This window comes from Blennius ocellaris (assembly GCF_963422515.1).
Source record: "Blennius ocellaris genome assembly, chromosome: 17".
In the NCBI taxonomy this organism is placed as follows: Eukaryota; Metazoa; Chordata; class Actinopteri; order Blenniiformes; family Blenniidae; genus Blennius; species Blennius ocellaris.
Genome location: NC_137666.1, coordinates 2,426,555 through 2,450,270, shown reverse-complemented (window position 1 = coordinate 2,450,270; position 23,716 = coordinate 2,426,555). Strand labels below are relative to the sequence as shown.

The window sequence follows — 23,716 nt, the reverse complement described above, 5'->3', positions numbered from 1 at the left end:
ATAAAAGTAAACCCAGAAGTGGCAAGAAGCGGACTGTTTTTCTCCTCTGTAGGTTTCTAAAAGAGCACTAATGTAGAAGATTTAGGTGCTGGAAACCCACAGTTTTTGTTTTGTGGAAAGTCAAACACAATGTTTGCATTGAATGTAAATATAACTCTTGAACAACCTGAGTAATGAAGTCTTACTTTTAACCATCTCGCTGCATTTCCTTTTTTTTTTTAATACAGGTACTAGTTCTGGACAACCAAAGTGAAAGAAAAAGACACCACAATGAGCAGAAGTCACCGGCGGTCCAGGAAGAAGATGCTGAAGAAAGTCGCCGGAGTGCAGCAGAAGTGGAGAAACTAAACGAGAGGCTGAAACAACGTGATACTGAGATCAATATCCTTTTCAGAGTTGAATCTACTCCTTGAGGTAGGCACATTTTGTAAGTATGTCAACCTTCACTAATGTACAAACCAAGAGATGTCAATTTTTGAGGATACGCAAGGACTCACGAATCCATACGTACCTCTACGAAAGGTTTTATAAAAGAGTGAAATGGTCACAGCCACACACGCCTATTGTTATCACAGATATTTAGATTGAGAAAAACTATTTAGATTTATGTAAAATAGCCACATTTGTGGTGTTTTATTTCAGAATTATCTACTCAACAGATTCCATCTCCTGTCATACATGGGCAAATAAACACATGCCTATAACCAACACTTTGTTGATTTTTGTGAAGTTGATTTTATCTACAGTCATTGCTTCAGTACAGATTTTGGTGTTTTTTTTAGCTTGTGTATATAAGCTATATGTATAAAACTACTCTATTTTTACTGAGTTATTGTTCTCTGAGCCCCCCAGAATTTCCCACTTGACCAGTGGGAAGTTACCAGTTGGACAGTTATTCCTTTTTTTGCTTACTCCCCCCAAGGAGCACTTTGTGAGTCATCCCATTGTGCCATACTTGTTCAGTGTTTTCAGTGGGTGTGGCGGCCAGGTCTGACTACACATAATGTCTTTGCAAATTAGAGGTCATGCACTGTTCACTTAAGGAGACAATGACACATTATCTTCTTATTTCACTTTTGAATCTGTTCAATACCAAGACACGTTAAACAGACTTTGGTTCCAATGACTGCAGCACATCTGGACAAACCAGTAGAGCGCGCTTATAGTAAGTAAAATTTTTCTCAGCAAAACTGCCTTGGTACTAAATCTGACTTTTGAGAATAAAGCCTATGTTTTGAAGATGGATCTGCAAAAGAAACTTGTCTGTGCTCTTACATAGATGGATTGCAGGGCTTCAAAATGCACATACATAATGAGATGTAAGTAGTGTTAAATTGATTATTGGTACCCCACAAAAACACATGGAATCCGGTTGTAACGTGTGTACTCAGGTCTATTTCTAATGAGTGCAGTTAATCATAATTACTATTAATCATCATTTTGGTATTTCTGTTTGAGCATGATATATCTAATAGCTTTATGGGATTATTCTTACCTCAGCCCATCTTGCAGCGGTTTGCCATTGGATCACAGCGCATCGGTTGGAAAATTGAGATGTCTACTTGATTATTTAACCAGAAAAGCCTCAGCTATCCAAAATAAATAGAATATTATCATGCAGATATTTGAAGTGTAGTATTTCTTGGACCAAATATTTGTAATGCAAATTCCTCCCTCCTTTGCAGATCGCCCCACTCAAAATGTCAAACACTGGTTTTCACGTGATGCAAATGCAGCTGGCAGGCTTTTCAATGTGCGTGATCGAAAGCACGTCTTCCAGACAGTAATGTGTATACACTCCGCAGACCAGGTTGATGTTCTTTCACTCTTAAGTTTGTATATAAAGTTGCAGTAGCCTAAACTGTCAGTCCTTTCGTCGGGGTGGTCCGTCTGCAGTGTGTAACACTGTATAGTCGGCCGAAGCCTGAAGTGTGACGTCATCTCCAGCCAGAGCTCTAATGACCATCTCGATTCAAATGTGAGTTAATCACCACACTGTCTGTGTCTCTCCGTCCCGACCCCCTTGGCTCGGCTCTGCTAAAGCTGTTTAAGGGAGCTTGTAGCTGCAGGCCCGGGCCGGTCACCCACTCACACTCAGGCACCATTGTGGTAACTGAAAAAAAAGAAGAAAAAAAAAAGTTCTCTGTAAAACAAAAGGGTGTATTCCCGCCCACTACCACTGTGTGTTTCCATGCGTGGCTGTGTCTGCATGGGTGTTAGGGCACCTGGTAATGCTTAGTTGACTATGCCAGAGTGATGATATAGTCACCACTGAAATGATGGAGCAACAAGGAGAACCGGCAAACACTGCAAGACCTTTAACTGTAACATGCCACATACAGCTGTAAAGTACTTTAAAATGACTGGTAACTTTTAGACTTTTGTCATCATAGTTAAATCCTCTGACTGGAAGGTGTGTTGTACAGTTCTCAGATTGCTAAACACAATATGTTACAAATAAATACACATAACGTCATGTTTGTGTCCGGTGCCAGAAATTACGTTTTCAAAAACACAATTCAAAAAGCTTATTATCTGTGGACGCCAATACAATGTAGAAAACAAAATCTAAAAATATCCCCGACATGGAGTTAAGAAAAGTTTCAGTGAAACAAGTCTGGAAAGAAAACAACACTATGCAGGGTGTCTGTAATGCAAGAGTGAGTTTCAACAATGCTTCTTTCATCCAAATACACCAAATCAAGGAGGACTGCATTATCAAGGGTCTATTGACGGATTCATTACTGCAATAAAGACACAAAAAGGCAGAAGAGATGTTTGCAGTCATTGTGAGTATTAAGCTGAAGCTTCATTATATTTGTTGGTACTGATTTACATAATACCAACAATATACATTGTAAACAACCACATTATACCATATTGTGTTACATTTTTTGGGGGGGTGAGTAAAGCTATTCAGAAATCGACTGCGTCCGTTTATTTGCAAATGATTAAGTGAAGTCCATAGAAAAGAACGTAATGCCTCCTAATAAAAGCACATTTCTATCTTTTCGTGGTTTGGTTATGTTTGCTGCCTCTGGCACTGGAAGCATCCAACATATCAAAGGAATTAAAATGGGAGAAAAAAGAAAATTAACTGGACATTTTGGATGTGTTCGCCAGCTTAGGAAACTCGACACTGAGGTGAAGCTCCTGGGTCTTTTGTGCTCTACAACTAGCCAAAGCACATATCGAGCAGCACAAAGGAAAAGAAAACAATGGGAGGTTTGAAAGAGGCCAGCAATGTGCCAATTCTTTTTTTTTTTTTTTTAACTGCAGAAAAGAATCCTGCAAGCTAAATAGATCATGAAAACATTGCATTGAACGAGTGAAAAGTACCGGCAGTCAGGTGCAGCGCAAGAAGCTAACGTGGTGTCATACTTCTTTGTGTCATACCTGCAACGGACTTGCAACCTTTCCCTGGTGTACTCTGGGTAAAGTAGTGTGATACAGTGCAATTCAGACAAACGCTGATGCTATCAGCCTGTGGTGAATTACGAAGTAAAGTCTTTGACATTCTTCTGACCTGTGGAAGTTCAACTGAGCTCAGCTTGCTTTGCTCAGAATCCTGTTCAATGTTCATGACCACTATGATCTAAGTCGTCTGATCTTGGAGCCACTGAAAATGCACCTTTTTGATAAGGTATCCCAAGGTGGAACTTTTTGAAAATGCTGTGACTTGTCTCCCATGGAAACGGGGGGAAAAATACAACTTTTCTGAAATGCTTCTACTGCACATATAACAATTATTCTCCTGGAAACGTCATAGTTTGATAGTTGAGCCTCTACAAGTGGCCCAACATTCCAACCACTTCATTTTCAGTGATTCTGCCATTTCCGTGTAAAACAGACATCATTTTTAATATGTTGCTATGTAAATGCAAAACATTTCGAAAATGAAAAAGAAAATTGCTTTCACTTGGAATGTTGTTATGTAAACGAGGCCAAAATCTACTTACGTTAAATAATCTGCAGATATTGTCCAACACCATCTAACTGATAATCACAGGTATGTTTTGTACCGAAATAAACCTTCAGAAGCTATAACTATTCTCTGAGGCATTACTATCAGTCAGTAATGGAAGAGTGGAATTGACTTTGTACATCTGATGTGTAATATTTGGACACATCTGATGAAACAAGCAATGTGAACAATTTAGGCATTTTTTTTATGGTGTCCTTGAATATGATAATACTATGTTCCAGTTATGTTGTTCAAATCAGATTTATCTCCTGGCATTTGTTAGGTGCTTTTGGCTCACCCACATTGAATTTTGCGCCAATTCTGTAGCTACACTGACCTGCTTTCAATTCCAAAATGTCACGGACAGATGCACAGATATGCACAGTCTTTAAGCATCTTTGCACATGAGAGATGATTGAATGGACCTGCCTAAATAGGATCTTTTGTTGACACTGATGCCCGTTGTTAAGATAACACTGATTATGAGAAAATGATGCTGTAGTTCTACTCATCGCCTCGTGACATTATCTCTGGCATGTCTTTGATGTGTGCTGGACAGATGGCTTCAGTTGCTTTTTTTTTTTTTTTTTTTTAAATCTCTGTCTACTGCATATTGTCAGAGGAGATAACCCTGATCCCTGTCCTGTTTTACCTCCAAGACATTTTTGTAAAAATTGTAGACCGTAGAGCAGCTCTGTTTGTTGGAACCTGTCTGTTGGTGTGTTTCATAACTTAGCACTTATCCTGTTTGCTGTATCCTTTATACCAATTTTTTTCTAATCAATCGCAGCATTTTCTTTTAACCTTACCTTTATTTTATTTGGCAATCTCCTTAAAATTAATGCAGTGGTGCAATGGCTCCCAATGTGGAACTTTTTGAAAATGCTGTAGTTTGTCTGCACATGTGCAAGTAAATGGACAATGACAATAATGGCGACCTTGAGTCCAGTACATATTATCTTTGGACCTGGTAGTTTGATAGTAGAATAGAATCACCTGTTATAGCAATCCAACTTTGTCCTCTGTCTGTGCACACATCATTCTAATTGTTTATGGTGTGTTGTTTTCTGCACGCTCTTGTGTTTGGTTTCATTACAAAAACAACCATCAGCCTACTATTGGCCTAACGTCAATACTATATTGTTTTCAAAATGCTGCCATAAAAACACAAAACCTTTCTTTAACAAAACATTTTTAAAAAGCAATACTGCATTGATCAATACAAATTTCTTGTGGTATCAGAAGACGGTGTGTTATAGTTATCGGACAAAAGCCTGCCAGGAGTCGTCTTATCTGAGTTGATTGGAATTATTTTAGTGAACTCTTCTTGAATGGTGTAGTCAGAGAACATCTGAAGATCTGAAATATTTACAGTGGGATATATTCAGTCTGCAAGAGTTGCAAGATTTTCTTTATTTCTGCTTTATTGGTCTATATAATGAGGAATGACAAGAAAGATGAGAAGGGGCACACACTAGCTGAGTCCGACCACAGCTCTCCAAGAGCACGGCATGCGCAGCAGCCCACAGATCTCGCATGCAACCACCCTGGAGGAACCTTCATGATATAGTTGTGGTCTATGGTTGTATTCAGCATAAATGAAGATATCAGACGCCAGAGATCTCAATAATGGAAAAACCTGGAAGTCTGAAGTAATGGCTTGTATGAAACAATGACACAGGGCCCAAAAGGGCGGCCATACCATTCTGTAAAAACTTGGCTTCTATAGGTCATTTGGAATTGTGTCGGGTTTAGATTTTGGCGGTTTTGAGACGACTTAATGGTTGATTTAGCTGGAAACTGTAAATGGAGACTCATTTCGTTTGTGTATTTGTTTGCAATAACATCCTCTTTGCATTGGCTGACGGGGATGTGGATTAACTTATCTGGTTCTTTCAGAAATATGACGTGCAATTTATTTATTTTTTTTCACTTAAAATGTTCTAAATTATCTGATAGCCACCACAATTACAGTCTGACCACAACTGGACATCTGTTAATCTCATACGAGCTGGGTGCTTGAGGAGAAGACTAATGTGTTGTATGACTAAATTATGGGTTGTGATTAGACCATCAGACTCACTTCCATCTTTTGTGGAAAAAAAAAAACAGAGAAAGGAGTCCAGGAGCTCAACGAATATCTAATGAGAATGTACTGTTTTATTCACACACACAGGCCATGAAAGAAACAATTTAAAGCTAAAAGTTGGACACAAGGAATGAAATTTACATTCCAATTTTTTTTCTAAAGTGTCTTCATGGTGTTCTTCATTTCAGGCAATGGGCAATAATCCCAGAAACTTGTCTCCGATGGTCTCATTTCTAAGAGAAAACAGCTCTGCAACTTGATTGTTGGAAGGCTGAATGAGAATAAAATGTTGAAGATATCTTGAATACAGTTAATCAAATACAGAAAAGCACAGGAAGCCAACACGGGAAACCAGGTGTACAGCAAAGGAAATGATCATTCAGTTGTGTTACCGCTCCAATGGCACAAAGACGCTGTATATGGAGATGTGAAATATGTTTTGGACATGCAGACGTCAGAAGCAAAAATGTAAACAAATTATTCTCATTCGCATTTACGGACATGTCTATGTTTGTAGTGGAGAACACGCACGCACCTGCAACCTCATCGCACGAAGATGAGTTTTTCAGGAATGTTGGCATGGTCTCTGCAGCCACTCTGGCTCCTCGTCTTTCCACTGATTCATTGCGGAATGTCTTTTTTTTTTTTTTGTCTAAGGTCAAAAGCTGAGTGCATGTTTGGACTCATAATTTTATTTAATATCAATATTTGATTGATATTATATAATTAACCTACCATTTTATGTGAATGTATGACTGAATGTCATACATGATGATGACTGCAGATTCTTCAAAAGCTACTATTTAGAGCAGGTGTGGATTGATGGATAAAGTGGGTCCTCTTTGAATCTAGTTAGTGGTTCAACTCCATGTCAACACTGTCCATTTCTCAAAATGCCCTTTTACAAAGCAACAAGCCCAGAGTCACTCAAAATGGTGTGGCAGACATGATAAATGGTCAGTCGATGAATGTGACTCATTATGTGCCACGAAGACAAGCAGTAAACTCTACTCTTTGAAGTCCATTTAGTATTGATTGTTGTACATGACGATTATGTATCAAGATGACTGTGGACACAGGGCCGAGCCAAGATTTCATTCCAGCAACTTCCACAAATATACTTCTGACATAGTGAAGGGGGGGAAAAAAAGCCAGTTGAGTGTTTGATTGGGGAAAACTCCCAAGATTTAAGCACATTGTGAAGGACATTCCAACTGTTTGAAATTGTTCAAATCATAATCTTTAACTGGATACTTCAGGTGTTCTTGTTAAAATGTTGAAGAAGGAGAAGACCAGAGCCCAGGACGCCGTTGCTCAGCTTGCTAATATCACCAAAGACAAGAGTCGGTCTTCTCCGATTGACCCCGCAGTCTCACCGACGCCGACAGAAGGAAGCATCGACGCCATGCCGGAGGTCCGCGGGGGTCGTGCTGTACAGTACATGAGGAGAGGTATATCGAATGTCTTCATTCTTTTAACCATGATTTCTTCTTTTAACAATGCTTTAACAGGCAAGGACTCAGAAACTCTTTAGGGTTTGACAGTTTTTTGCGATCGGTACAAGGTGAGACTCACAGAAAGATCCTTCAACAGAGGTATCGTGCAAGGGCAATCCAAGATGATTATTTCATATTAGAGGCTCAGAACCTGAACGAGGCAATTGAAACTATCAAGGCTGGTGTGATCATCTCCAAAATGTAGGATTCAAGATGTCCTGTAGGCCCCATTCGCACTGATTGAAAACAAAACTTTTGTTGCGTTTTGGGGGTCCATTTACGTCACTTTCTTCTGTGTTCCGGCTGTCCGTTTCCATGACAACGGGGCTCGGAGCCACTGAAAACGCAACTTTTTGAAAATGAATCACACGTTGGTACTTTTTGAATACGTTCTGACTCCATGGAAATTAGAGAAAATTTTACTTTTTCTGAAATGATATGTTCATTGTTTTCAGCTTTTCTGCTGTTTTCGTGGACATTGCTGTGTAAACTCAAAAAACATATATATATATTTTTTTTTTTGTTCACTTGTCGTGTAAATGGATCCAAAATGGCAACAGGCCAGACTGTGGACGGGGCGTATAAACACAGCAGCTGGAGAACACAATGGCTGGGTCACATTAGAGCCTGAAACGAGAGTTTCCAGAAGACACATAAAACATGAATGTGTATGTACAGACAAACTAGGTAAAAAAAAAAAAAATCTGAGGTTGAACTGTGAACAGATATCTTTATTTGTCCCACATGGGAAAATTTAGCACTCAGCAGATGTTTGGCCAAAGGTGCATGGTTGATTTAGTTCTTCCTGAGTACTTAGAGAAAACACGAGCGTGGATGGGAATACAAAACAATAGAATCACGTGCAAATTTCATACAGAAAGGTCCCAAGCCCAAAATTGAACCAGCATAAATGTGAAAACATGACTTCTACTTTTATGTATTTGTTTCTTATGCTGAGAACTATACGAATACCATTCCAACTTAATTGTATTAGGGCAGTGGCAAAATCTCAAACAGCATATTTCAGTAGCATGGCATATAAAACTACACCTCTGCTCATGCTGAGGTATGGGTTTTATTGAGTGTTTTGGCTGTTGTTGTTTGTAATTGGGGCGAATCACCCTTTATTATTGCACTATTTTCAAACCCTAACAGCTCACTGATTTTCATTGTCACTTAACACCGACGAGTTTCCAGATCTGAAAACCGACCAGGGCCAACTGTGGCCTTTTCTGTGTGCAGCCAGCATGTGTTTCCTCTCACACGCACATTTAATACTCTTCAGAAATACCGTTGGCTGCTGGCACCGCACCCTGGCTTCTCGCTGCTACTAAATAGCGGGAATGGATTCCAATCCACCGGGACTAATAAAGCACCGTATCAATTAAATCAAATTTTCACAGATGTTGTCTCCATTAAAGTGGGACAGTCAGCCCTTTATTTTTTTTCTGAGCTTGGATTTTGTGATAAATTAGGTGCTAAGCTCACAGACAGGTGATCTTTCTCAGTTGGAATGTGGGCAGTTTTTTTATTTTTTTTTTATTTGTGGTGGTACAGATTTTCTATGTGCCTGTTGCGGGCGCCTGTGGGCCATAACTAATTCTTGATTTCACCGCACGGGGAAGACGTCCCAGAGGGCCTAACATTGGTTTATTTCTGTGCCGTGCCATCAGCATCAGGGTTGCGTGTGTTTGAGAGTCTCCTTCTGGAGGTCACTCAAGTGGCCTGATGCAGTCACGTCAGCACAGCAACATTAGACAGTGGAGTCCATGGAAACCTGTAATTTGTTGCTGATGAAAACCTGATGAGTTTAAAACCTGTATTACTTACTGGAACATGAAGTTTGATCTTAAGAGCCAGGGACGTTGCAGCGTAAACAAAAGAGACAATATTCAGTTGTGACCGGTGGACCTCGGCGGCCTGTGCATGTCAGAGGAAAATGAACCACTAAATACTTTCTGTTTATATTCCTACATTTCTGTACAATAATGTATGCCATATAAGTAAACACACTGGAGGATATTTACGCTTTCTTTTAATCAAATATGTCTATGGTCGTCTTGCAAAAAAAAAAAAAAAAAATCTAATTTAAATGAGCGTCTGCGTGTTTAACTTGAGTAACCAGCACTGGTTCTGTGCAGTGTAATCACTGCATTGAAGTTGATTAGGTTATCTCGCTCCAGTTTTGCAGCGGCATGTCTGTCCCGTCTTCTTAACCTTTGAAGATAACGACTCAAACGTGGCTGCAGAGACTTCAGACCGCAGCCTCTTTGATAGGACGTCTTCATTGCAACTCTCTGACACATGAGCTTGGCTGAAGTGCAGCGGCGGTGCAGAGGTTTGCCCAAAGTCGAGCCGTTCGAGCTTTTGAGATGTGCTCTCTGGCCAGAGGCAGCATTTATTTGGCTTTTCCTGTTCAATTTTGGTTAAGTGGAGCCTTAAGTGTGATGATAAACCTGAGCCCTTCTAATGAGCTCGGTCAGACGTACGAGCCAGAAACTTCCAACGAAACTGAGGCTGCACTCTTGTCTGTTCTAACCACAGCTCCCTCATCCTCTCTGACATATTTGTGTAATGATGCCCAGTGCAGTAATAAGGTCATAAAATAGAATTTCTGAAAGAAGCGCCTATTAAAAAACAAAGAGATTTTTTTTTTTTTTTTTGAACTCTTTCCAGTAAAGATTAGCAAGGAAATCAGTCATTTTCAGAAGGGACAAAGATCTCGTGAGGTATAGCTATTAAATGGGAGTTCAAATAATTTCTGATGAATGATGTGCCGTTATACGTTCGTGTATTTTAGAAAGGCACTGTATATCAGCTATTATAGATATACCATATCCTCTGGTTTGTCCCGTCAGAAGATTTGTTTCAATCTGGCCCTGTAAGTACTCTGTTTTTAGGGAAAGAAAAGACCTCAAGTGATTCTACTTTCAGTTGGTTATCACCACACTTCTGCTACTTGAACAAAATGTTCCTCAAAATGTTTAGTATATTAACTTTACATTCTTTTGCATATTGATATTATCTACTTATTGACAATGGTGGCATTCAAGCCCAGAAAGACGGTGTTTTAGTTGGATTCCCTTTCACCAAATCCCACAAAAATGTATACTAAATATTAGGGCAGAAATACTACATGTCAATGATCCAGATGTTCCGTAATCAGTTGAAAAGCACACAGGTCATTTCTGTGTAATGCACATGTCGCGTTGATGTATATTTCTGGCTTCGATCTCATTGCTGGAGTTCCTGAAGAAGACTTATAGAGTTACTTTTGGCCAGTCAAACGCTTTGGCAATGCAGCCATCAAATGACAGCTTCACTGCTGCTCCCTCGAATGCTGAGAGGTTCAAGAAAATGAAATTGTTTGGCCTTCCTACCAGCTTATTCCAAGTCGTGATACGCCAACCGTGACATTTGGCAAGTGAAGACCTATGGCTGTCGTTGTAAAGACTTGCATGTTGCAAATCTTGGTTGTTATGCAGATCAGTAGCTCGTGTTCCAATATACAATCCTGGCATAGCCATGAGTTTGAATTTGGCTTGGAATCGTGTTATAAGTAAGAAGTAATGCTGAAAGACACTGGGTGTCAAACACAGAAAGACTCACATGCAAGAGTTGAATACCAAGATCAAAGTTAAAGTAAAGTTTTATTACGTGATCAGCCAACATGCAGCAGTCCATCAGCAAAGGTAAGCAGGGAGCAGTAAGAACCGAAAACAACGAAACCCAGTTTGAAAACAACCACACACACAGTCAACAGGAAAGACATTATAGGGCAGATGATCAAGACGACTGAAACCAACTGAACGGATAGATGTACAAATGTTTATCAAGAATATGAATGCAGATTGGAAGCTAATGAAACTATACCCACTCTGGGAATTAGAAATGACAAATCTATACAATTTAGATAGTATTCAACCACCAAGACTGAATATTTAATAATAATTACCCATTACTCATAGGTACTACTGAACATACGGTTTGCATCTGTCTATACAGAGAATATACAGACTGTATACCATATTCAGGACTAAACTTAAAGCATTTGTGTATCTGGAGAATAATGGTGGCCCTTCTATCTGTTGTTAGTCTGTTTCTGCCTCTGGTACCAGTGGCATTGAGTTGATGCTTTACCCCCCAAAAAACCGTTATAGCTCAACTCTGTTAACTGGAAACAGTTGTCTCCTGAACCAAATTGTACCTGCCACCCATACTGTCGAAGACAGACTCATGTACTCAGGAGGAGGAGCCGATCCACATACAAACTGCTTCACCATCAGCTGCAAACGGTTACAGTGACGGCTGGAGGCACCCGTGTTCTGTTGCCAAAGCGACGTTGTCATTTGCAGCAGAGACGTCAGACGATCTTCACATGTGAAATGCTCACGGCCCCCGAACGCAGCCCGACTCGCTGACCCACAAAGTTAATGAGTCATTCAAGAACGCTCGCATTCACCGTGGCCACTCTGAATGCTGTGCTGTGTCTTCGCTCTTCAAAAGAATATAAAGCAGATGCCTCAGAACTGTAATCATATTGTTTGTGTTGGGGCATTCTGCAAGGATGGAAACACCACTCTGGAAAGTCCCTAAATCTGACAGTCGTGAAGTAATTACGACTGGATTGTACTTTTCTTGTCTTGTCAAGCGCGAGGAAAGAGAATAGGGCTAATTTTAACATCATATTGGAAACCATGAACTCGGTTGGTATTAAACGATTACATCACTCCTAAACCAGACTTTACAGTGAAATAAAATTAGTGCAACCCGTGCCGTCCTCCCAGCAACATCGGTGTTGTCGAATCCGTCAGAAAACAGATCCAGGAAAAGCTCCTGCAGTCCCTCGCTACTAGTTACATGTCCACTCAGGAATGTGCAGCCACTTTTCTCACACTTCATGAGAAATGTCTTTCTGCGCTCTCTGTAACTACCTCTCACAGCCGAGGTGCGAGCTGCTAATCAGCAGGGGAAAACTTGACGTTGGCCAGAGAGGCTCTGCACTTTGGGAAGCATCAAGAAACCTTTAAGAACACATTGAGCCACTCCAGGGGCGGCAAAAAGGACATTTCTCATACCAGTATTGCTTTTGACCTTTACCTCTCCAGGAGTCCTGCAAGGTTATACATGTTTTTTTGTTTAATTACTTGATCCTCTGATGTCACACATTTTTGATTGATACATATTTCCTTTCTCTCTGACACTGAGTTGACCAAAGAAATCAGAAACGTACATAAATGAACGGGGGGGGGGGGGGGTTAGACAATCCATAGCCCCATAGTCTGTCATGTGTTTCACATCTGCAGCATCTCTTTTCCATGACCCACTTGGCGATGCATAACCAAACTATATGCACATTAGGTCACCGTTCTATAGATGGCCTGTAATTCAAAACAAATGCGCCACACTTATTCTTTCCTCTTGCTCAACGGGTCACTGAATGTTTATGAATGTTTTAATTTCGCTTTAATCGGAGGTTCTGCTGCTGCGGCCGGCAGCCTCTACGGCTACCTAGATGGCGACCCCCCCCCCCCCCCCTAACCTCCTCCTGAAGATTAACTGCAAATATAATGATGATGAACTTTCCATGGAAGCCATTTGTGCTGATTGAATGGCATATCATTGAGTCTACTCTTTCCATAATACATCCTTCTGCAGTAACTGCACTAAGCCCTTAGCTTTGCCAGCACAGGATAAAACATGGACTTGGGGGAGTGTTCTCTGATGACCACTGTCTCTTCAGAAGCTGTCTGCCAACATTATAGAATTCCCGATTCTCTGCACTGTAAATTGTAAGCAGAACCGCTCTGAGACTGTGAGTTTCCCCAACATTTGCTTGTTGTCTTATGTCAGTCCAGATGGACAGTATCTTCTTCCTGTGCTTTTTCAGATTGTTTTTATAGTGCAAAAGGCGGCTAATGGATTGACAAGGTGTCCCTGCAGTACGGCTTCTGATGACTTGTATTAAACATACCGGGGGGCTGAAAGGAGACTTGAGACTTACAGGAAGAGTTATATCTTAACGTAAATCCTGCTCTCATGTAATGAGACGGTGATGATTCCAGCAGACCTTCCACACGTTTCTGTCCTGGAATATTAAGTTCAGGCCACATAGGAACATCTCGGTCACATGAATTACATAAACCACATACCATAGTTGTATAAAAGTTGAAAAACTTATTTCATCTTGCAAAGGAAAAGTCACAGTCGACAAAAAATTCCACACTGTTTTCGTTAGGAGAATCAAAATGTCCCTGATTAGAATCTGCAGATACTCAAACATATGTGTTGATGAATATCCAGATGGGAGTAACTAAAATCTCAACATTTGTGTTTGAAATGGAAATATGTGATTATTATTGTTGAATAGGGATTGTAGGTCTGTTTTAAGAGTGTTTGATGAAAATTTAACTACCTGTGATGTTTTCCTGGGAAGAAGAAAATGTCAGTCGCAGGCGAAGTTAAAGGCAAATGAAAGAAAACAATGCAAAGGGTATTTAAGCCCCCGCAAAATCGCAAAAATTATGCATTTTGACTTGAAATGTTGTAGTGTTAATGGAGTCTAAATATGAATCTAAATATTAGTACAAAGAAAATGGTTGGAAAAAAAAAGAGTAATTGAAAAGTTTGCGGAGAGACGGAAATAAAGTTACTGCAAATGACCGAAGACAAAACATCATCCAAAATGATATTTGACTGAAACATTAGTAGCATGACAACTTTAATGACTGTGTTGATGGTCTTTAAGATTTATGTGTGTTTTGCAAAAACTGAACCAATGATACTGAGACGACTTGTGCGCGACACAAAAATAATATAAATATTCCTAATAATGGACTTGGAGAGTCGTATGTGAATCATTAGCTTATCGATAAATTTCCATTCTCAGCACTAGTAAATGTGTGGGACCAAAGTCTGGAAATAGGGTTTCTGTATTTGGCAAACATCTTCTAATAAATGGATGTAACGGCGCAGCTGGTGTTTTATTTCTAAAATGTGTTGAAACAGCAACAATAGCCACGACACATTCCTCGCCTCCTCAAAACCTCTGAGGTTTGTCAGCACTTGGAGCACGGAAAAGAAAATTAGGAAAGTTGGCCTCAGGTTAGCGTGATCTCATTACCCCACAAATTATGTTAGTACAACATAATATGATGTCATATCACTCTTAGATATTTGGGGAATGTTGCTTTTTACAAGAGTCGAATGGAGTGCGTTTCCCTCAAGAAACCCTCACACTGATTTGTTGAGGTTGGCGCTGGCGATGTATGTCTGCGAGATGCCTGCTGGTTTCAATCAGGACTTTCCAAAAATAAAGAAATAAAATTCCTGACTGTCCCACAATTAATCTCACATGAGGCACTGCCTCGTGTATGTCTTCGGTTAGAGCAGCTTTGGTATGAAGCGCGCACAGTTTAACTCGGGGGGGGGATTTATTGGAGGTTATTTGGAAGTTTTGGATTTTCCAGGGCAATCTTGTGAAATAATGTTGTTTTGTATTGTGTTATAAAGTTTGGAAACAGACACTCAAGAGCATGCTGCGGGGAAAAAACACGATTAAGAAAAACAAAACTACTAAAGCTGGAAAATACAAGATGGGGTAAACGATTTCTTGGCGTATGCGACAAGTAACAAATGCCTCGATTGTGATCCATGGGGCATTTCTGAAAATTTGCCTGAAACTTGGTTTATTGTGTGCATTGTTAATGTGTGTCGTGTATTGTTCTCTGCTTACATGCGTAAGGTTTTATAACAAAAACAACCGACATCACCCACACGTCAAATGACGTTTCCGTGTAAATGGACACCGTCCTTAAAAAATGGCCATGCTAAACGTTTCTTAAACAAATGTACAAAAAACATGTCTTGTCACTTGAAAACTGGGACTAAGAACTCAAAAATAATAACTCGGAGAGTCGTCACTTCCTGCGAATAGAACACTATAAAAGGCTCCACGTTTCATTCAAGAACATTGTTCTTTCATATGCACATTCAACAACACTCAGCTGTATGTACAAGTTTATAAAACTGTGCAAAACAACAGTAAAGCTCTGTTTATGTTGGCATGTCACACAATGGAATCACAACTCACAAGTCAGACTTAACGTTTGGATCTTCTGTATTATTCTGTATAAATAGCCTGTTAAAAATCACAGCTCTCTCCTCTCTCAAAGCACTCTCCTCAAAAAATCATATTTCAGTGCGTTAGCATTAATCATATTGGTTTGATACGTCATGTCAAAATGCATCTACATTTGAGTTACTTCACTTTATTTACACACATAAATCCATAGATATACAGTATCTGTTTTCACAATGGCAGTGTGTGTTGAAGGTTCACCACAAGAAAGTCTTGTCAAGCTTTACGTGCATTTGTTTTGTGGCTTCACAGGCATCATATATTGTCATCCTTCAAAATCAACAGTGGTGCGACAGTCCTTTCTTCTCTGTACAAGTAGATCTGATGAACTCCTAAACCGTGTGAACAGATGTGTGTAGGTGCATTTGTTCCGTGAAAGTCTGCGTCACTGTATGAAACAGATGTGAGGAACCTAAATAAAAAATAATGCTCATTACGTTATGATACAAGCCCAGTTAGAAATGCAAGTCAGCGGGCTTGTGCTCGGAATCATGTCGACACACGTGGCAAACCGCCAAGGCCAAGTGTGGGGAGAGCATCCGCTGCGTGCTGCTGACATGTTGAGAATTGCTGTTTATATTTGTGTTTATGTTCTCGCTCTAATTATTGGATGGCAGGTTAATAGGCATGAGGTTTTGTTGTGAGCATCAGGTGGGAGGTCAGCGAAACCGCGAAGGGGGGTGGGGGGGGGCAAAACCGCTCGCATCTGGCTGCCAGATTGGAGCCGACTACCTATGGGATGTGGGAACATGTACGGCTTAAGAACCCACTGTTCTAAATTTGCCCAGCGGGACTCGGCACAATTTCCCAGAGCTGGGAGATGAGCTCCGGTGGCACAACAACCACGGGGTCTTGTAAGGAAGGAAGAGCGGGAAATGAATAAAGTCTCATCACGGGTTTCTTTTTCTTCTCAGGTCCAAGTCTATCGATGGGAAAACAAGAGGCCTATGAGATATATGTGAGGAATCGCGAGGGCCATGTGACTGTGGAGGACAACAAGACTCTACTGAAACAACGGTGAGTCGTCAAAATACAGTATGTGGGACATTTGCTTGTTTCAGTTTCAGAAGGATGAGCAGATTTCACACGACACAGACATCCGGGGCTAAAACCAGTGAGAGCGAGTCAACGGTTTAACCAGCATCAGATCCATATTGTCAGGGGCAATTTATTAAAATATGCACACTGACGGAATCGTACAGCCGAGTAGCGACTGACTTTTGCCAACATCAGTAGAGAATCACTGATGATTTTCTCTCCAAAATTAGGCTGTTTACTATTTTAAAAACGTAATTTTCTCAATGTTCCATTTAGTTCTTTGGAGAGCTCTCTGGAAACTTAGAACTGCCACAGTAAAGAAATCTATTTCTGAGCTGTTTTGAGAGAAAGTTTTTTTCATTAAGACAAGATTTCTTTTTCTCATTATTACGTGAAAGTCTTGTGGTTAATATAAGATGGTTTACTCATTATTATGAGAAGGTTATTTTTCATTATCATGACATAGATGTCTTGTTATTGTGGTAAAACCATCTCATTATAAGGAAGATTTCTCATAAGAATGAGAAAACGACTTCATAAATAGCATGAAACAGCTCATTTCTTTACTATGTCAGTTCTGCATTTCAGTAGTTTCCTCATCTGAACTCATCTCCTTCACTGGACATTAATCAAACTCATGCACCCTTCTGTGGTTTTTATGTATTTAAAAAAAAGCACACTCTGCATCTAGGCATGCTTACATGCATTTGTCAGCCATCATAACTGATATTAGTGACACTTCTCTCAATGCAAATTGAAATTAAAATATAGAAAAATAAAACTTCTTCAGGTCCTAACTTGGTTATTAAGAAGTTACAAAAGGTGGGTTTTTTTTTGCAGCTACACATGCTATAAAGCTCAAAACTATTAACTATGTTCATGTTGTGTGATCCGTCAATGTATCTGATTTTTTTTAAATTGTACTTGTTGTTCTGCCATCCTTGTTTCTCATCATTGATCTCGGCCTGTTAACACCTGGATTGTTTTGAGCAGCACAGCAGAGGCCAAGAATCTCGGGATGCAACTGAACGAATCCAGAAACAGAATCAGTAAGTTGCCTCACCGGATTGAATCCAGCAACAGAAAAAAGAAATCCATTCTACTACACCCCCATTTACCATCACGATCATTCAACACATTTCTGATCTTCAGCTGATGTGTTCAGATTTCAACTCTATTCGTCAATATCTCCGATAGGTGGTCGTAGTTTTAGAGTAACAATGACTGATTCCGAAGTGCCAGTTTTTTGTTTGTTTTTGCTTGTTTTTTCTTCCTGCTGTGGTGTTTGCATACATAACATTATTTAATCCAGCTCATCAGCACTTCGTCCTGTCAACCACTCAAGTTTTATTCGTACTCGTCTATGAGCTGGTGGATTCCATAGGGAAAAAACTTCCATAGTCCATAGAGTTTTTGACTGATAACGCAACTTTTTGTCTTTATTTTGTTTCAAATTAATTTTGGCTGTGCACAATCAAGAATTACTTCAACATTAGACTTTCAGATTTAATTTCAGTCAATATCAAATGTGTAGAAATCACAACACATCTCAATATGCATAAGGAACCAAAAGTAAGACTTCACAACAAAGTTTGGTGTTTGTATTTGGAATCTTCAACTCATAAGCTGAAGTCCACACTTAATACAAGGAAAAAGAGCAATGGGTGAACTATGTCATCATCAGGTTGAAAATCAAAACAAGCCAATGTCATAGATACTGCAAATACATTAACCGTGGCCAAATTATTTGTTCCATTCTGAACCAGTGGGAACACAGTGGTGAGCTTTGCCATGCCAAAGGCTAGAGGAGAAAACAAGTGTGATAAATGACAGAACAGTCCTCCTCGAACAAACAGTTGGTCAGCTCAGGAACGCTCCCCAGGAAGTTGGCGTATCTGTATCAGTGTCAACAAGTAAGAGAGAAGTTAACAATCGTGCATACAGTGGCTTCACCACAAGGAATATACAAGTAGTCGGCCTCAAAAACAGGAAGCCCTCAACCCCTACACATTGAAATTGACCAATGTAATCATGTGTTGGGCAATAATAAGAAGAAGACAATAAAAAATTTAGAAGAAAAATGTGCCTTGTCAAAATAAGTTAGAAATGACTCCGTGAAAACAAGTCCTAATTCAATTCTTGTCAGAAGGGCACTGAACGAGAAGCCCCGTCTCCGGCGGCAATACATTTAGATGATATCACTGTATTTTGGTCGAATTTTCCACTCAACACGGAGCAGTCGAAATGTAATATTCGGGCTCGATCTGGTTTGCGTTTACTGTTGCAAGCTGCTTTTTTATTTTTTTTATTTTTTTTTATGAATTTCCTTGGACTGTGTGTTTTTGTGGCTCATTTCACATGCCATTAAAGTGGATAGGTTTACACCAGTAACTGGCACCATCGCCGCTTTAGATCACGCTTGGTGGTTTGGTAGCCTTTGCCACTTCACCCTCATGCGTTGCCAGCATACACTTAACACCCTTGGTATTTGATTTTTTTTTATTTTTGATTTTTTTTTATAATTTTTTTTTTTTTCTCAAGCAAATGACTCCGTGAGATGCTGACACAGCTGTACATGTCATACCTCACATCAGCGATGCAGCAGGCACATGAGTAACTCCGCAGACACCGACCCAGCGTGGCCCACCCAGTTAGGATGGAGTGAGGAAAAACTGGATTCCGACTAATTGAAGGGGGGGGGTTAAGATTTAGCAACCAAATTCCTCGTCATGATCAATTTTGGAAGAAGTCCCCGAAAACGTCTCGATGCTGTCAAATATCATTACATTGTTAAGTGCGTGGGGCTGCATTCTTCCCAGATGAGACGCAGTGTTTTTCGTGGAAGCTAGTTGCGTCTTCTGGCTGGAAAGTTGTACCATAATATTTAGCTTCGTGTATTTCCTTGCCATCTTGGAGGCCCTGCGTGGAAACGTTACACCACCTGTGTCTCCTGCTCAACGCAGAACATGGAAACATTCGGCATGAAATAGACAAAAGCCGTGTGCTGCTTGGTCTGATGGATGTACCGAGCGCGAGGGTCAGTAGCGGGAGAGAACGTGAGAGGCGGTAGCCCGAGGAAACATCAGAGTCTAAACATTTGCATGGTTTACACTATTGTTCTTGGCCAATGGATGAGACTCCAGAATCCAGTCCCGCTGGAGGAGCATGCGTTCTGAGCGCTTAGGTCCAAAAAGTGCAAGGATATATATTTGTTCAGGCGGGATCACTGATGCACATCTTCTACGGCATGGAAGAGGGCAGGGCATCTGGAAATGAGCAACATCTGCTGATTACTCGGCCAGATGTCGGGGGATTTATGCGGCACCGTTTCAGGTGGAGCATCTGGCCTCTTCTTTGGAGTTCCACTTTCATCCTCTGCTCACCTTCGCTGAAACGGCCCAAAGGCAGCAGGATTTGGGAGGTAGATTTCAAGGAACGGTCTGTCAGAGCCCGGAATGTACGTCATTACCGAGGAGATTGTTCCAAAGCTTTAGAGAAGGTATATTGCACGAAGACTTTAATATGATTGCCGCATATTTAGCTAGATTTTACAAGACTGTTGCTGCAATTTATTTGCAGTGCTGATGTTATCAACTTTTTCATTAAAGTGGGTTCTATGAAGTCGCTGCTATAGGTTATGCCCCCGAAATACTGCAGCCTTCTGTGAAAGATGGCTTCTATGAGTAGAAGAAGTGAAAAATGTCAATTTAGAGGAGGATATCATGAATGGGGAGGTCTGAGGTTTAAGTCTTTAGTATTTATTAAAATAAAAATTGTTATTATCTGTATTATTGTTATTATTATTATTATATAATGCCTACTTCTAATGGCTCTGCCACTGCACCTTACTATTTATTTATCTTGCTTTTATCTCGTGCTTATTTCTAAGTGCCCATGTTCCGTTCTGTGTTTTACTTTATGTCTTATACCCAGATATTTTTATATTTTTATTTCTACTTTTATTACTATTCTATTGTATTTTATAATATTCGTATGTACCAGATTGCTGCAACAAAACAATTTCCCTTCGAGGATTAATAAAGTGATTATCTATCTATCTATCTAGCTATCTGTCTAGCTATCTCAGAAGTGAAAAATGTCAATTTAGAGGAGGATATCATGAATGGGGAAGTCTGAGGTTTAAGTCTAATAAATTGCCAAAAACTAACAAATAGTAGCAATTAATACTACAAACACAGTTGTTTGAAGCTAAAGACGTGTCCTTTGCAAAATCTAACCAAGTGGTTTTGGGCCCTAAACGTGACCAAAGAATGACTTTTAACATGCAAGTTTATTTTACTGTATTACCATGACGATAAGTGTTCTGGCTGTCACTCTGCATTTTATGGCCTTGTGTCATTTAAGCCTAATGATGTGCTGGTAGATATAAGACCACTTCAGGTCCCATAACTGCCATTAATGAGACGCTCTGGGTCCCCATCCCTGTCAAGGTACTTTCCACCGCTCCCTCTAAAGGACTCCAGAGTGGAGTGATTGGTAAAGCACAAGAGCAAAGCATTGGCAATTATTCATCCAAACAAACTGCGAAAATAGTTTTTGGATTGTCGAAATTCCCGCAAACACCTCATATGAGCATGTAGATGACATGTTCTGACAACAGACCTCATTATCCATGCTTTTTCCACATTCTGAATTAGAAATCTGGGAACACATGATTGGCTTCATTCGTCAAAAAAAATTATTGGACAGTCAGAAGTGGTCAAGCTCCAGTAAACAAAGCCGGGAGGAGCGGCAGAGAAATGAGACTCAGGCCCCATTTACATTTTTTGTGTTGGGTTTCTGTTTACATGACAGTGGTGATCAAGAAACTTTAAATGTCAGGTCAGACATGCAGTTTAATATGAAAATGCCATGGGTCTTATTAGTAGCCACATTTGATTAAACCGTCATAAACATGGTTTACCAATAAAATCACGTAGTAGGTATGCAGCAGGATTTTGTGAACATTTTTGTTGTTTTTAGGGTAAACCCCTTGAAATCTATCATCTTCTTTTTCCCGTGGTGTCTTCGCATATTACAATCACGAAAGTCACAACGGAGGCTCAAGTGAATTATCAATATAATCATCGGTTTCGGTAAAGCGATATCGTTGATAAGTACTAGCTGTGTGTTGCTTTGCGGAACTCATGGACGCAAACTTTTCTGAATGTCTGCTAAAGCCAACACCCACACAGGCATTAAGAGGCTGGATTTTATGCATGATGATTGCATTGTGAACACATTTCAATAATCATGTGGCATATCACATTCAATCTCCATACCACAAAAATCACCAAATGTTTATTGAGGCTTGTAGCTTGAAACCAGTCCTTATAGACGACAGTGGGTGGGTGGGGGTGAGACCCTGTGCGGTTTGGAAGAGGTTGCCGTGTCAAGCCCACAGTCTTGTCCTGGACCAGGGACAGGAGCACTGAAATGCAGTGAAGTATTACTGTGAGGACACCGCATACCACGATGACTCGACACCGATGAAAATTTTCATTTTATACGGAATTTCTTGTCAGCTTCTGTCAGAAATACTTGTCAAACACGTTGCCTGTTCTGGAGCGTGAATAGACTGCGGTAAATTCCCCTTTAGAGTTGATGTGTTGAGTCGTTACACGGTTTCGCTCGTGCCTTCATCTGAAAAGATGTTGGCGTTCCCTTTAAGACCAAAGCAACCGAGACCTGTCAAGGCTTGGATTCTGCTCGATCGCTTTTTGGTGTTTCGCTTTGAAAACTAGGTCTGTTTACATGGAAATGTCAGAATCATTGAAAACGATGTCGTTTTCTTTTAAGGCCACTAGTAGGTGCTGCTTTTATTACATGAAAACACCCACAAATGTGCGCAGAAAACATTACAGTGTAAATATTAAAGTTCCTTTTTCATTGTTTTGGCCCGCTCAGTATGGGCTGAAATAAAATGGGCTTCCACATGTGATCCAGATGACGGTGTAGTAAATGTACACTTTATTAGAGAAGCACGAACCAATTTACTACGACCATACTGCATGTGTGCCATATCAATGTTTGAGAAAATTTCAATTTTCTCAATTTACTTGCAGATGGATCCCGAGAAAACTAAAATGTTGTGTAAACGGGCCTAAAGGTGTGCAGTGGTAATATGGAATCTGACTGTTTGCGAGGTGTAGCCTCATTAGGACCATTTACATGACCCTGTTGCCTGCTTTTTATTCCTGGTAAAGAAAGTGACTCACCACTGTACTGAACAACTGCAGACCACAAGCACTTCACTGGATTGCGGATTTGGAAAAACTCTGACAGGTTTGTCAAGCGATAAACAATTTGGTCGCTATCAGACTCACGGAAATCCTTATGCCTGAACATTTTCAACCACTTTGTAAGTAAAATATAAATATAGTCTATTATTCGCTTCAGTTGCTATGGTTTTTTGCTCAGATTTCTTTTGATCCATCCATTGAATCTGCTGTTTTGGATATGTGTGTTCTACAATTACTTAGAACTGCTTCTATCAGTTGATCAGTGAGGATTTAAAGCCGTTGGGATTTTATCAGATAAAGCATGCTTGTCCAAGAGGACTGAGGCTGCTGGACAATATTTCGAAGCCGCAATCACACCAACCCTGACGAGGGCTCCAATCAAAGCAACAGCTCACATCGTACCAAGACTGCAATCAAAATCACACGCCGAGCCGGTTTCGATCAGCAGCATTCAGCGAGAACCCAAAGCAACAGAGCTTTTCTAAGTGTCTGTGACTAGCATGTTGATTTGGCCTGCATGTGCCAACAGAACCAGAAAAACAGCATTATATTTCAGCTCGGTCCAGGTCCGTCCACATGGATGAAAAGTATGGCAAAAAATTACACAGTGAACACAAAAAGAAGTGGCTCAAGAAAAAAGTGTTTCCATCCATACCTTTGTTGCTGTTTAGCTTGGACAACGTAGACCACATTGGAATGGGTGCTTTCATATGGTCTTCATCCCGCATTTATTGGCTTCCTGACCAC

General features: G+C 40.2%; 1 protein-coding gene across 1 annotated transcript in view; it reads left to right on the top strand.

Annotated features, from left to right (window-relative positions):
- Positions 1–23,716, top strand: part of kif6 (kinesin family member 6) — a gene marked incomplete at both ends in the record, with an annotated part of 64,398 nt that overhangs the window by 27,607 nt on the left and 13,075 nt on the right. Inside the window, 4 exons of the mRNA XM_080512589.1 lie at positions 228–366; positions 7,313–7,504; positions 16,604–16,706; positions 17,721–17,776. Coding sequence (XP_080368715.1) covers positions 228–366; positions 7,313–7,504; positions 16,604–16,706; positions 17,721–17,776 — 490 coding nt within the window. The remainder of the gene's footprint in view (positions 1–227; positions 367–7,312; positions 7,505–16,603; positions 16,707–17,720; positions 17,777–23,716) is intronic.